This window comes from Macrobrachium nipponense, chromosome 35 (assembly GCF_015104395.2).
Source record: "Macrobrachium nipponense isolate FS-2020 chromosome 35, ASM1510439v2, whole genome shotgun sequence".
Lineage (NCBI taxonomy): Eukaryota > Metazoa > Arthropoda > Malacostraca > Decapoda > Palaemonidae > Macrobrachium > Macrobrachium nipponense.
The window spans coordinates 3,210,345-3,223,862 of NC_061096.1; the positions used below are offsets into that span (position 1 = coordinate 3,210,345).

The 13,518-nt window shown below is 38.8% G+C and overlaps 2 protein-coding genes across 2 annotated transcripts in view; both read right to left on the bottom strand.

Moving 5' to 3' along the window:
* The window catches only part of LOC135208173 (acidic fibroblast growth factor intracellular-binding protein-like), a gene marked incomplete at its 5' end in the record, with an annotated part of 445,705 nt that overhangs the window by 137,556 nt on the left and 294,631 nt on the right, over positions 1-13,518 (bottom strand).
* Positions 1,141-2,887, bottom strand: LOC135208395 (uncharacterized). The gene is made up of 2 exons (XM_064240519.1): positions 2,565-2,887; positions 1,141-2,451 (listed from the first exon to the last, which is right to left on the bottom strand). Exons 1-2 carry the CDS (start codon positions 2,628-2,630, stop codon positions 1,150-1,152), a joined length of 1,368 nt encoding a protein of 455 aa, XP_064096589.1. The 5' UTR covers positions 2,631-2,887; the 3' UTR covers positions 1,141-1,149.

Below are 13,518 nucleotides of genomic sequence, written 5' to 3' on the forward strand. Positions count from 1 at the left end.
GGCCCCACGGGGAAGTAAGGTCCGTACCTGTGAGACAGTCAGCATACGGAACTTGTCGCAGAGAATGTAAGAATTCAGTTTGGACAAGTCCAGGACTACTCTTCTTTTGTTCGAATTCTTCTTTGGAACAGTGAACAGACGTCCCTGGAATTTTAGGCTTTTTACTCTCTTTATAGCTTTTTTCTGTAGGAGATCTTTGGTGTATTCTTTCAGATCCGGTGTAGGTGTCTGAAAGAAATTCACCGGAGGAGGTGGGGACCCCTTCTTCCACTTCCAACCCAGACCCTTGGAAACAATACTGTGTGCCCAAGGGCTGAAGGTCCATTGATCTCTGAACCGGTACAGTCTCCCTCCTACCCGGTCCTTCTCATTGATTATGGGTCGGCTTGTATCCTCTACCACCCCTTGCGCCTCTGGTTCTAGGTCCGCCACGTTGACGGAACTGTCCTCTAGCTCTATTACCACCGGATTGTCGAGGGTATCCTCGAAAGGCTCCGGTGGCTTCGTAGGCCGGGTTAAATGCCGGAGAAGACATCCATGTTGCAGTGGCTGGTGACTGTACGCCCTGAGGTGCGGGTACAATCATAAATTGTTGTGGTTGAGTGGTTTTTGATGTCGAAGGTTTCGACACTTGGGTTGGAGGATTTGTTTGTTGTCGTTGCTGACTTCGGAACCCCTTGTAAGTAGTAAAATACTTTTGTTTCTTCTTTGGGTTCTGGTGCTTTGCTGTAGGGTCGAACTTCCGTTTGGAAGAGAGACCCCAACGAACTCGAAGGTTTTGGTTCGTCCTGGCCGCCTCCTGTAGCACCTTGTCTACTTCTTCTTGAGGAAATAGATTCTTTCCCCAGAAGGAAGACTTGATCAGTCTATTAGGCTCGTGCCTAATAGTCGCCTCAGCTAACACATGTTTCCTGCAGCTTTTCCTGGCTGCAATGAATTCATGAAGGTCCAGCTGATAAGTTTGTAAGAGGCTCTTCGCTAAGACCTTGAAAAGCTGCTCTTCTTTATATATGGAGGCCACCAACTCCAGTGATGTCACTGCGTTGATGGACCTAGCCAACCTTGATCTTGCCTCAAACTCTGCCTTAAGTAAGTTATCCGGCAGTTTCGGGAGTCTTTCTGAAAACAAAGAAGACGCACAGTCTGCGTCTAGTTTTCCGACTGTGAAAGTCGACGGAACGTCCTGCCAGAATTCTCTAGTGGCTGGCATGAGAGGGAGTAGCCATCCGTCTCTTTGAGAGTCGGCATTGGCAGATCATCATTCTCAGCCTGAATTGTAAGCTCTGTGATCTTATCAATGAACGGAGAAGCGATGTCCTGTGGAGATGTAAAGATCGTATACGATCCTTTGTGAGGGGTTAATTTTGTGTTTGTACAACCCCAATCAGTCATAATGCGAGCCCAGACAGCTTGGGCTTGTTCCTTCGGGAAAATAACTGTTTCCTTAGGAACTTTATCCATTCTGACTAATGCATTCTCCGTCAGTCTGACAAACCCATTGAAAGGAAACTGAAGTCCTTCTGGGTAGAACTCGAAATCTGACAATGGTCGAGTACCCAGACCCTCAAGGGTTAGTGTGCCATCCAAGTATGGAGCGTGGAGTGCAAACCGCCAAGGGTTGTTCTTATCGAACGGCGGTAATTTCGATGCATCCGGAACTGACGATGGAGCAGCTTGAGTTCCGGATTGGAGTATACCTGCGATCAGATCTCTGATCGGCTTTAGCTGCTCCGCCACTATGTCAGTCACCGACTGCGTGGCTGGAGTGGGAGCCGGAGTAGGAGGAATTCTCTCATCCAGCCTCTCATCCACTACCTCTCTAAACCTTGACAAAAGTTTGTCCACGAGGAGGTCAGATTGTAAGTCAAGCTCCGTCGTCTTGGGTTTAGCGGACTTACCCCTCTGTCCTTTAGAAGGAGGAGGTGCCTTGGCAGCTGGCGAAGAATCATACGACGTCGATGGCCTAGGGGCCGGAGACGACGCTGATTTCGCCAACGGAGTTGACTTAGACGCCTTCGATGAAGGCTTTGATGCCTTCAAAGGCTTCACCTTGGGTCGGACTGACCTAGAACCTTCCCAAGGTGAAGGAACAGATTTATCGAAGCCTAGAAAAGAAGAGGAAGAAGAAGAGGGGGTAGGAGAAATGAAGGATCCTGCCGGAACCTCTACGCCACCTACCTGCTCATCCATCGGTTCTAGATGGATGTCTAGAGCAGCCACATCTCCCGTCAGTTGTTGGTCGTCCTGGTTTGGAGCCATAGCCGCTCGAATGGCTTCTATAATCGGAGCAGCTACTTCACTCTTTACTCCAGCCGACGGAGAACCGGGGAACAGACGGGTAGCTAAAGTGTTATCCAACACATAAGGGCAACCTTGTGGTGCATTACGGCCGAATCCAGACACCCACTGTCGAAGACTTGCCTTGGCCGCCTTCAAACTCTCCTCATCCGCCTGTAAGAGGGGATAGGAATAAACGGGTCGCATTGACTAACACTTAAACTATAATTATGTCTATATTAATCAAACAATCAAGAATTGTATACCCATTTGTTACTCGATCTTACCTCATCGTTTAACAAGATTGAGGTCAACTCAAAACACCATGCGCAAGACTCCGGGAACCAGATCATGTACGGGGTCTGGCCTTCTTCAGCAATGAAAGAGATCGAGCAATGAGCGTGGGACCGACAGCAGTCATGTCCCACCGGATCACTGAAATTCCCAGGGCATCCTTGGAAGGCGCAACGGACTTTCTGTAATATAATATTTTAAATAAGTACTCACTCTCCTTAATGAACTAACTTAGAAATAGAGCATGCAAGTATTCTTAACTTAGCATGCATATAAAGTCTCGTTGTAGCTAACACTATTAAACGGAGAGTGTAACGTATGTTAAACCGAAATATTCACAATTTTATTCTGTATATCCCGGATGTCCGGTGATCTCCGGAGAAAATGACTATCGTATCAACAAGGTAAATCCATATTTCTTTTTAGAGAATAATATTTAATCTTGCTAATCTCCGGTGAAGTACATCACCGGAGCCATATTACCGGAGCTGAGGATGTGTACCATATCGAGAAAACGGAAAGCCTAACAGGGGAAGGTGTTCCCAATCGGCCTAGGCAATGCCGGAGATGATGTGCCAAAACATCTCATACCACATGATAAAATCCACTAACATTTCTAATGGTAACCTTTAATAAGACGGAGTCTCCGTCGGTGGATCTCCGGCGAACGGAGTTCCGTAAGGTAATTCTTATTGAATTATCTACCACTCCACCTTTTCCATATCTTCCCCAAGCCATGGCGGGGGGAGAAAGGAAGGGGGCTTATGATAGAACATGCTGGGCGGAATACCGAAAGAAACGCAAATGGCGGCCGATAGTGGTTGATCTTAACCACGATGTTAATGGACCATTCGCGATAACTTATAGTGTATAGTACCACCAAAAACAGAATTACCGATTAAAGTTAATTCTTCGGTAAAGTCGGGGAACACTATAGCAAGTGGTTCCCAAGACTACGTTTATAATTGGCATTAACACTTGGTGGTACTCTATGATATAATGTTATCGGTCTGGACCAAGAACAGAGGCCTAGGCTAACTATGTTCAAGAATGGTACTACCTCATGTATGGAAAACCTTGAATGAGAACATAAAATATAATAGTTTATCTAGATTAAACTAAAGCCTAATAACCTTAATACGTAGCCAAGCTTAAAGTTCAATCAGGTCACGAAAGAGGGGGATTAATCCAGCCTCTTTTGCACACGGAAGGGGGACATCTTTCCCCAAATCTCTGTAACCTATGTACTTAGAACTGTTAAGATAGTACTTAACTTAGACTAACAAAAGGGGGAAATAATCCAACCTTGTTAGTAATATTGTTCGAGCGGGCTACTACAAGGTAACTGAAAAGAGGGGGATGTCTCCAGCCTCTTCCAGTACTAGACAGTAGTTAATACACTTCGTATATGAACGACCAGTTCCTTATGATAAACCATAAAACTACATAAACTGATATTCATAAATAAAGACATGAGTAAGCGAGGAAGAGAGGACTAGCGTAAAACACCACAAAAGGCCAACCGTAACCGCGGCCCGATGGTCTGACGCGGTATTTCACCTTATAGACTAAAACAGTAAAGAATTTTCTCAACGTTTTAAATACTGTTTGGACATGTAAGATGCTAATAAATATGCACTACTTCTGACTGTCCAAAGGAACCCTCTTCCTCGCTTAAACAAGACTACTTTATAATAATAACGGGACTCGTGAGGTCCAATATTATAAACTGTGCAAATACGTACAAACTCCTGAAGTTAAACTGAATTATAATCTGCACAGTAAACACTCTGTGAGACGAACTCTCGAATGTGGCATTAAAAAGGAAAGCTAAAAGCTATCTTAACATACACGTAGGGGCATACCGAAACCAACATGCTTTGTCTACGATCGGTTGTAAGCGCATGGCCGGTACCATGCTATAAAACCCCAAAATTACGTGTAAATACCGATTCATAAGCTGTTTTTTACAAGAAAACAGAATTTATGGTACTTAACATTGGTCCAGGTGAAGGTAGAGCTTCAGCCATGATGAAATAAATCCAGAAATCGTAGGAAAATACAGACACGATTCGCACAATCACAACGCTCACGAGTCCAAAAGAAGGATTTAAGATGGCGCTCGCATCGGGCGGGGACTGGGTGAGTCGGAGCGGTGTGGTGGAGACCGCTGTGTCGGCACATCCCGTGTTCATATGTTGACGAAGGAGTAATCTAATTGGAAGATGACCTGTGTTTAGTGGCTTTCACACGCCCTTTCTTTATACACGACGCCCTTGAGGTGCTCGCGCGAGGGTAGTAACCTCTGCATACCAATGGTTTAACTTTCTCTGGTATATTTGGAAATTATTTATATCAGAAAAGTATTAAGAAGGACCTTTTCACCGGCGAACACAGGTCGACCCAGAAAAGTAAGATATGCATATGCTCATGGTATAAGAAAAAAAAATTTCTCGAGCTTCCATGGGAAGTTGAAATTGAATATTTCCCACCCTTTGGACCCTTTTCCCTAAGACAGTCAGTCATAAAAATATGCTAATTTTACTTTGTTATAAGTGTTTCTTCAATTTTTTTTAAAATTATAATTATAACTAAGGCAATATCATAAAAGATCGCCACTATAACCAGGAACAAATTCTGAGCATATTTACTGCAAAATATTTGCACGCATCCTTGGATGGGAAGTTGTAACAACAGCTCTAATTACCACTTGAAGCAAGACTGAATCTCTCTCGGCTCACTCTTAAGTTCTTCAACTCAGGCTCTCTTACACTTTCATAAGGCAATCTGATGAGTTACCAATAATGATAATTGCAACTAGGAAGAGTTGGGAGATTTTTAACTAAACAAGGGAAAATTCCCTCACAAAACATCAGAGCTACAAGCCAATCAGCAACTAGCAAAGCTAATATTCTGCTCTATGATTGGTTCTTCTAATCCTTCCAGCCAATAGTGTATCATGCTGCGAGCCAATCTGCATTATGGTAATACACCCTTTATTTATACCCAGCTGTGTTATTCGCTACTTCTAACCCTTCAAGCCCATAACACAGAGAGAGAGAGAGAGAGAGAGAGAGAGAGAGAGAGAGAGAGAGAGAGAGATGAACTGAGTTGCTTACATCGGTTAAACAATCAAAAATGTCAATAATACATTCAATATTATGTATATCTTTCTATCAACCACTCTCCCTTTCCATCTATCTATCTATCTATGTCTCAAACTGATACTATTTTGCTGTGTTTACATCAATATTAATATTTGAAAATTAGTAAACCACTTATCTATCTTACAAAAAATTGGCTCCCTTATCTCAGTGAGAGAGAGAGAGAGACAAAGAAGAGAGAGAGAAAGAAGAGGAGAGAAGAGAGAGAGATAGAGTAGAGAGAGAGAGAGAGAGAGAGAGAGAGAGAGAGAGAGAGAGAGAGAGAGAGAGAGAACAAAAATACAACTCATACACTAGTGACTTTACATACCAAGGCATCAAGTTACAATTTTTTATTGGTTACTTCCAACTCCTTTAGCCAATAGTGTGTCATCACATAAAGAGACAGAGAGAGGTTTTCACACATGACTACATATTAAGATGATACAAAATCGATATTAAGGGATTTTCATTTAACATTTGATTGATATTTTGCTGTTTTTGCAATAATATTAATATTTGAAAATTAGTAAATAAATTACTTATTTATAAAAAAACAAGATACACATTACACATGCATAAAAGTTCTCTCTTATCTCAGTGAGAGAGAGAGAGAGAGAGAGAGAGAGAGAGAGAGAGAGAGAGAGACTCATACATTAAGGACAGTACATACAAAGTATCGGCCTACAAGCTTAATTGTCATTGGCTACTTCCCACTCCTTCAATCAATAGCATGTCATAATGAGAGAGAGAGAGAGAGAGAGAGAGAGAGAGAGAGAGAGAGAGAGAGAGAGAGAGAGAGAGAGAGAGAGAATCTTTTTTTTATACAGTACAATATTACGATGATAGTATATCAATAGTAAGGGGTTTTATTTAACATTTGATTGATATTTGGACATGTTTACATAAATATTAATATTTGAAAATTAGTAAATACTTTACTTAATCATAAAATGTATTTATTTGCAAAAATAAAATAAAGGCACAGTAATTAGTGAATATTATTGCTCTATGAAAAAATCTGCGAATTAGTGAATTTCCCCACGATATATTTGGAGATGAGTTTCACAGAAAAAACAGTGAAGTACTGAATACGTGATTGCTGCTGAACCTGGCTCTAGCATAGTCCGCTGTATTACAAAACTAATGTAGAAAATGTGAACAATTTTGTAGCCATTGGGATATAGACAGCAGTACAGTTAAATGCATATATTATTGAACCTACCACAATATTTATCGGATCTGGATTCAAGAATAGGAAAACTACTAATGTCAAAATATTCCACAGTGCTTTTTTTACGCAATGAATCACACCACAAGACATATCAATATAAATAAAAGAGGTAGTCTACATTAAGCGCCTCACATACAGCTTTGGTGGTGTTCTGCTATTTATGATAGCATTGAAATAAATCTCCTCAATGGCTGTATGCTAATGATAATTCTAACAATGATTTTGAAAATAACCAATCATTTATCAAATGGTAGCAGGAAGGTATGTAATAAATGTATTCTGGACCTAAAGCAACAAGCTGAACTCATTATTTTACAGGAATTTGAATATCAAGTCCCACTGAGTGAAACTGAAATTGCTTTCTTATAGGAAACTGCTGCCAATCATTGAGTAATTTGGTTAATTCAACAAATCTACATCACCAGTAACTCAATTCTATATGAATACTGTATACTACACACTGCATGCTAATAATAATAGATAAAAATTTGAAAGTGAACAGGAAAAACAAATTTATAGATACATCCAATAAGGTACCTGATGCAATGTGTGTCTTTTATCATATCTGTATTGTACAATCATGCAAAACTTCATACTAAAAGAAACCAGTGATATAATCATAAGACCATTAATAATGATTATGAGTGCATCAAAGAACAGACATTCCAAGACCTTTACGCAATGCAATAAAGTGCAAACTGAAAGGACAAGTCCAGAAGTTGTACAAGCGGTCTCACCTCTTTCCTTTATGTTTTCTTGTGAAGCAGAATGAGGACACAAGAAATAAGTTTTCATTCCCTTGATAATCATCTGCATGCAATTCTATATTAGTATTCTTAAAAATCAAAAGTTTAGGATTAAAATATTAGTAACTGCAATCTTTATAACAAATAACAGTTGCCAATATTAGCCAGGCAAAGAGAAATTCATAATGCAATATGTATCCAAGGGTCAGACAATTTCTTGTTTGGTCTATGCAAACATTTCTTTTCTCTAAGATCACAGTTCTTTGGCAGCAGTATTTCTGTTGGATAATATAATCAAACACTATGAGGAATTTGATGTGAAAAACTTATGGATATATGCACAAACAAAAATTGTTTGTCCCAAACAGAACAGATTTTGTAAGAGTCCAGAAGGACTTAGCATCAAATGCGTTTGGAGACAAAAACTGCAAAAAAGAAGCTACAATGCATAGCACTATAATCCTATGTGAAATGACCAATAAACATTTAGCCTTAAATTAAAAATTAAATAATGATGAAATTGCAGCAAATCATTCATAATGTATTTGTAAAGTAACATCTGAGCACTTATCATTACAAAAATGTTTTCTTCACAAGTGTTACTTGCATGCACTGCATACATGCACAGCATTAGAGTGGCATCAAAGAACATCATGATCTTGGAAAGATTCAGCCTTACAAACTTAACAGCAATTCAAATGAAACAAGACAGGAACTATAGAGAAAACAAATATCATAACGCTGCTATGTTTAAGATAGAGGTGTCACAGGATGATGAAAAAACAAGTAGATCCTATGAAAATCCAAAAGGCAACTATTTCACACACAACTTATAAAAAAAGGCAGACCTCCTTCACAGTATTAAACACAAACAATGATTTATGAAGTGTGTACTCTGAATAAGACTAACCAAATGAATGCATACTATTTTGGAAAATCAATTTCTTCAGTACAAAACTATTACTTTAACAGAAGGTACTTTGTGTCACACAACACCCCACATAAATAATTTCAGTCGTGATGAAAAGAGATGATCTGGTGGCTCAGGTAGGGCAACACTTCAGCAAACACACAATCCTTATGATACCATGTGGTTTTAATTAACTGATCAATCTGTGTAGATCAGTATACTAATTGTGAGAGCTTTAGGTATGTGAGGAGGTAATTCAGTTACATTAATGGGTGTCCATTGAAAAATTGATTTTGTTAAAAAAAATTTACATTAGTTTCACCACAGCAATCATTTTAAAATGGGCCAATGGAATACTAACCTTTGTTAACTATCTGATTTGCTAATAATGTATATATGCTTTATATATAAAGTCTTAAATAAATCTCCTTCAAACTGAAAGGCATAAAGGAACCTTAAGCTCCAGAGGGAACTGGGAGTCAAGAGCTGGACCGGAACCCTCTTAGTAACTTAAAGGAACAAGTGTATGGCTGAAAATGACCAAGGAATTTGCACACTAACCTCTTGAAAAAGCACGATAGCTGAAGACAGAGGCTGTGCTCCTATCAAGAAGCAAAGTTAAGACTATGGAGATGACAATAGTGATTCTTCAGAGCAGAAGCTCAACCTGCCATAAATATTGAACTCAAATAAACAATAAAGGCAACTTCTGCTGTAACCACAAACAGAGCAAAGAAAGCACTCTGGCACCCCATGTAAAAATAGTAAAAGAATTAATTCCACTTCAGGAGATGAACCTGACTTTCAAAAGAATCAATAGTGGTGTTGATTCTAGGTAGTTTACCGTAAACATATATAGTGCAGACACTGATGCCTCTAACATCTTCAGTACATGACAAATTTTTAATCTGGAAAAACTGCCAATTTATACAAAGGAGCGAAATATTCTGAAAATCTGGTTTGTTTAAAAGACAGAAATAATTTCAGGAAGTACATACATACTTTATTTTAGATCACAGTTGTTAGGGACTTGTTACTCAAACAGGTGACTTCTTAATTTTAGCCAATTATGCTAGCATAAACAATTGAGTAGTCCAGGTGGGCTTAAGTTACTGGATGAGAAAACTATACAATGCCTCTATGCATTTAGACAACATGCCTTGGTCTTCAATGCTTTGCTCTAAAATTATTCCACAGTATAAGAAATTGAAAGCAAAAGAAGTATCAAGTCTACCTTCCTCCTAAGGCCCTAAACAATGAGTGGTTAAAAAATACAGGAGGAAAGATACTTCCATGAAATTAGTGACAATAAACCTCCAAGATGCAACGGTAAAGATGATGCTAATGGAATTCAATTTTTGGGCTGAGAACTGGGGTTGGAGCACTGCAATAAGCAATAGTAGCATTTCTCATGTACCTGTATTACTTTTGGGAAAACCTTAAGAGATGTATACAAGGGTTCAAAATACTGTTTTGCACAAATTTCTTTTCTTCAGAGCCATTTTTATTTTAACAAATTATACACACAATAAATGATCTGACTCTCTCAGCAGAGTAAACTATTGTTCTGTATAACAATACCTTTTCACTCAATGTTTTGTATATACACTACCTTTCATTCGCATTAATTTTTATAAGGTTTTGTGGTGTAAATGCATTAGGTAAATTTCCTCTGTGGCAAACATATAAACAGCAGAAAAGTTTGCAGTGATTGTTGATAGCCATAAATGGGCTTTTGCTTAATCTTTCATGGAGCATGCAACATCTGGCTGAAAGAAACCAAGAATAAATGAATCCATAAGCACCAAATTTACAAGCGACAAAAGCAACCAGGCTGAAGCCCCATACACCAAAGATGTGAAGAAAAAGTCGATACAAACATTGTGCTTAGGACAAATGATTCCCTCTGCAGAAGAAATGTACAAATATATGAAATAGATAGGAGGGATATCAAGAAGATCTGAGGAGGCACCAACTGTCTCAGCAGGAAACCCACTCTGTTCATTAAAAAATGTCTTAAATTGAAGGTTGTATATTTCTAAGATCTGATGGGACCAACATAGATGGTGACTTGAAGAGTATTCTTGGAAAGATCTCTAGTCTGGTTGTTAAGTTTCTAAGTACTAGTGAAAATTTTAGAATGTAGGTGATGCTGGGGCTCATCCTCACTGATGAGGCTCTTGAGTGCACAAAATAATTGGTCCACTTGAGGTATAAAAAATCTGAATAAGTTTTTGTGGCTTTCATACATAAAGGTCCCAAATTGGCAGAACCTGTACTTTCCATGACAACCATGCAACCCCCGAAGGCAAAATTATTGCGGAAGATGTGGGCAGACATGGTATCACTTGATGGAGTCTGTCAGGAAGAAGAGGTTCTCTTTATGAACCTGAGACGACTTGGAAGTTGCTCCTTCCACTCAACAGACTAGTATTTTCATTCAATGTGCGTGAAAGAATCTCTATTACCGAGGGATTGCAGAACCAAATGGATCATCTCTGTCCAGGAGAGTGAATATAACATCATCTGCCCTAATGAATTAAAGGCCATTGGTACTCCCCTCCAAAAGCAGAATCTTTTGTGACAAAACCTACCATCCAACTCTCAATATCTTCCAGTCATTATATGCCCAAATGAATGTTTCTAAAAATCATCACTGTGAGATGTTATTAACCAAATCATGTAAGCCTGCTGTGGATATGAGAGGAATCAGAAGAGGCACTGAAGTTAAATCTGTAATTAGGATAACCAATGGGATATTGTAACATTTTCACAGATAGATATATATCATATGAACAGATATATCATATGAGCTCATAATCAAAATTTTTTATGTGCCAGACCTGTCTGTTCACAGAACAGTCAGGTGATCTTGATACTTGTAAAAAAAATGGACTTCCTCCGACTGGAATAACAAGCTTTGGTATATCAAAATACTGTATATGCCAGCATATAAGGCGACCTGCACATAAGATGACCCCCAAATTTCCATGTAAAATTGTAGGTTTAAACTTTAAAGGTATGTTCGACGTACAAGACGACCGCCAATTTATTAAATTACATAAATAAAAACAATAAATTGGATTTATCGTACCAAAAATGTGAAAAACTGGTATCTTCAATATTTTATAATGTTTGGCACAACTAACCATTACAAAAAATACTTTTGTATTCCCTTAGGAAAAATATATGGTAAACAACACGACAAATGCTCAACGCCTGTGACGTCACTATCGCGGAGTAATACTCATTAGAAATAGATCCCCATGAATTAATGTATTCCTTTAAAACTGGAACAAATCCAGATATCAAGGATAAATGGGAAACTATTGATATCACAGAACACTTTAGTTTGATTATAAAGTACTATGAAGGAAATCAAACATGACCGGGAACTATGAATTTTGGAGGCAAAAGCACGTCTGAAACTAGCAAAAACACACATGTATACCTACTTCATTTAATTACTATGTTTAGAAATAAAGTAGCTGCAATTTCTAAACCTAACTTTGATAATTTATGAAAGAAATGTTTGAATTAAGTTCCATTCGGAAACTTAAGACAGTGATGATATCGGTAAAATGAAATAAGCTGATTATCTTTACAAAGAAATTGACATGTGAAAAAAAGCTCTCGAATTTAATCCCAATGTAATGATAGCTAGGAGAATGTCAGTTAGGAATAGCGCAAATATAAAAGAGAGAGAGAGAGAGAGAAGAGAATGATTTCAGAGAGAAGAAGAATGAGAGAGGGGATGAGACGAGAGAGAGAGAGAGAGAGAGAGAGAGAGAGAGAGAGAGAGAGAGAGAGAGAGAATTAGTCATAGGAGGAGTCTTAACAGTAGCCAAGACATGCGCAAAGTTTTAATCTAAGCACTCCCATAAAAATCTTCACCTGTGACCTGACCTCTACACACTTGCTGGAAGCTCAACAGTTCCGGTGACGTCACAAGTTCCACCCACAAGGGAAGGAATTAAGTCAACTCATCACACCTAAAGGACAGAGTTAGATAATCTACAACCAATATGAATGACAAACAGGCGGGACATAAGCTTATCCCCCACCTATCCCCGCCTATTCCAGGTGGGACATTCTCCTTTGTAGAATCTTCGAGAAGCCAGCTGCGAAGGAGAGGACCAGGGAGAAAAAGGGAATTAGAGGAAGAACAGCACGAACGCTGTCCCAGAAAGAAGTTAGATTTCCCTGAGCTGTAGCAGTCAAGACAACCCTAAATTTTCGATTCGTAGTCTTCATTGTTGAACTTGCAACTGTGACTGTACCATTCTAGTGTGAATGAAGGGAAGAAACTTGCACTGCTTCTCATTTACACACTCCTAGAGACTCAAACAAACAATAATAGAATAATAGAAGAAAGAAAAATGACACATGCCAGAACTCAGTACGAATCGACTCTAAGAATTTAATAACAGATGGCGAAGTTAATCATAACATTAACGGGAATATTTGTGATCCAAACGTCAACGAAAGAAGTGAAATAATTTATAAATTTTACTACTTAACCATAACGAGAACAAGTTTTCCCCGAAGATTGAAAAAACAAAACATCGGGGAACGACAGCGCGACGAACATAACAACACAAGTGAAATAACAGTAGAAGAACGCAGCAGCGAATTCTTGCCGAACAACAAAACCAGAGAAAAACTCAGCGTCAGTCAAGATTGATTTGGAAACACAACAGTTGAATTTGATTGCTGGTAACAAAGAAAGTGTTATCGAAATCTAATTAAACAGAAGGACAACAGAAACATACGTAAGTTGTGATGAAACTGAATTTTTTATTCTCTCTCTATAAGCGTGTGTGAAAATTTGCTTATACTCTTTCTTTTTTTCATTCTCTCTTGAAATGGGTATAAAATTTTTTGTTGTTCTCTCTAAATGTATTTTCTTTTTTC

Bases quoted from the DNA above. Each gene is read 5' to 3' on its own strand.
- LOC135208395 (XM_064240519.1), bottom strand. From the start codon at position 2,630: ATGATCTGGTTCCCGGAGTCTTGCGCATGGTGTTTTGAGTTGACCTCA. The intron at 2,452-2,564 runs GTAAGATCGAGT...CCCCTCTTACAG, and splicing joins CAATCTTGTTAAACGATGAG to GCGGATGAGGAGAGTTTGAA.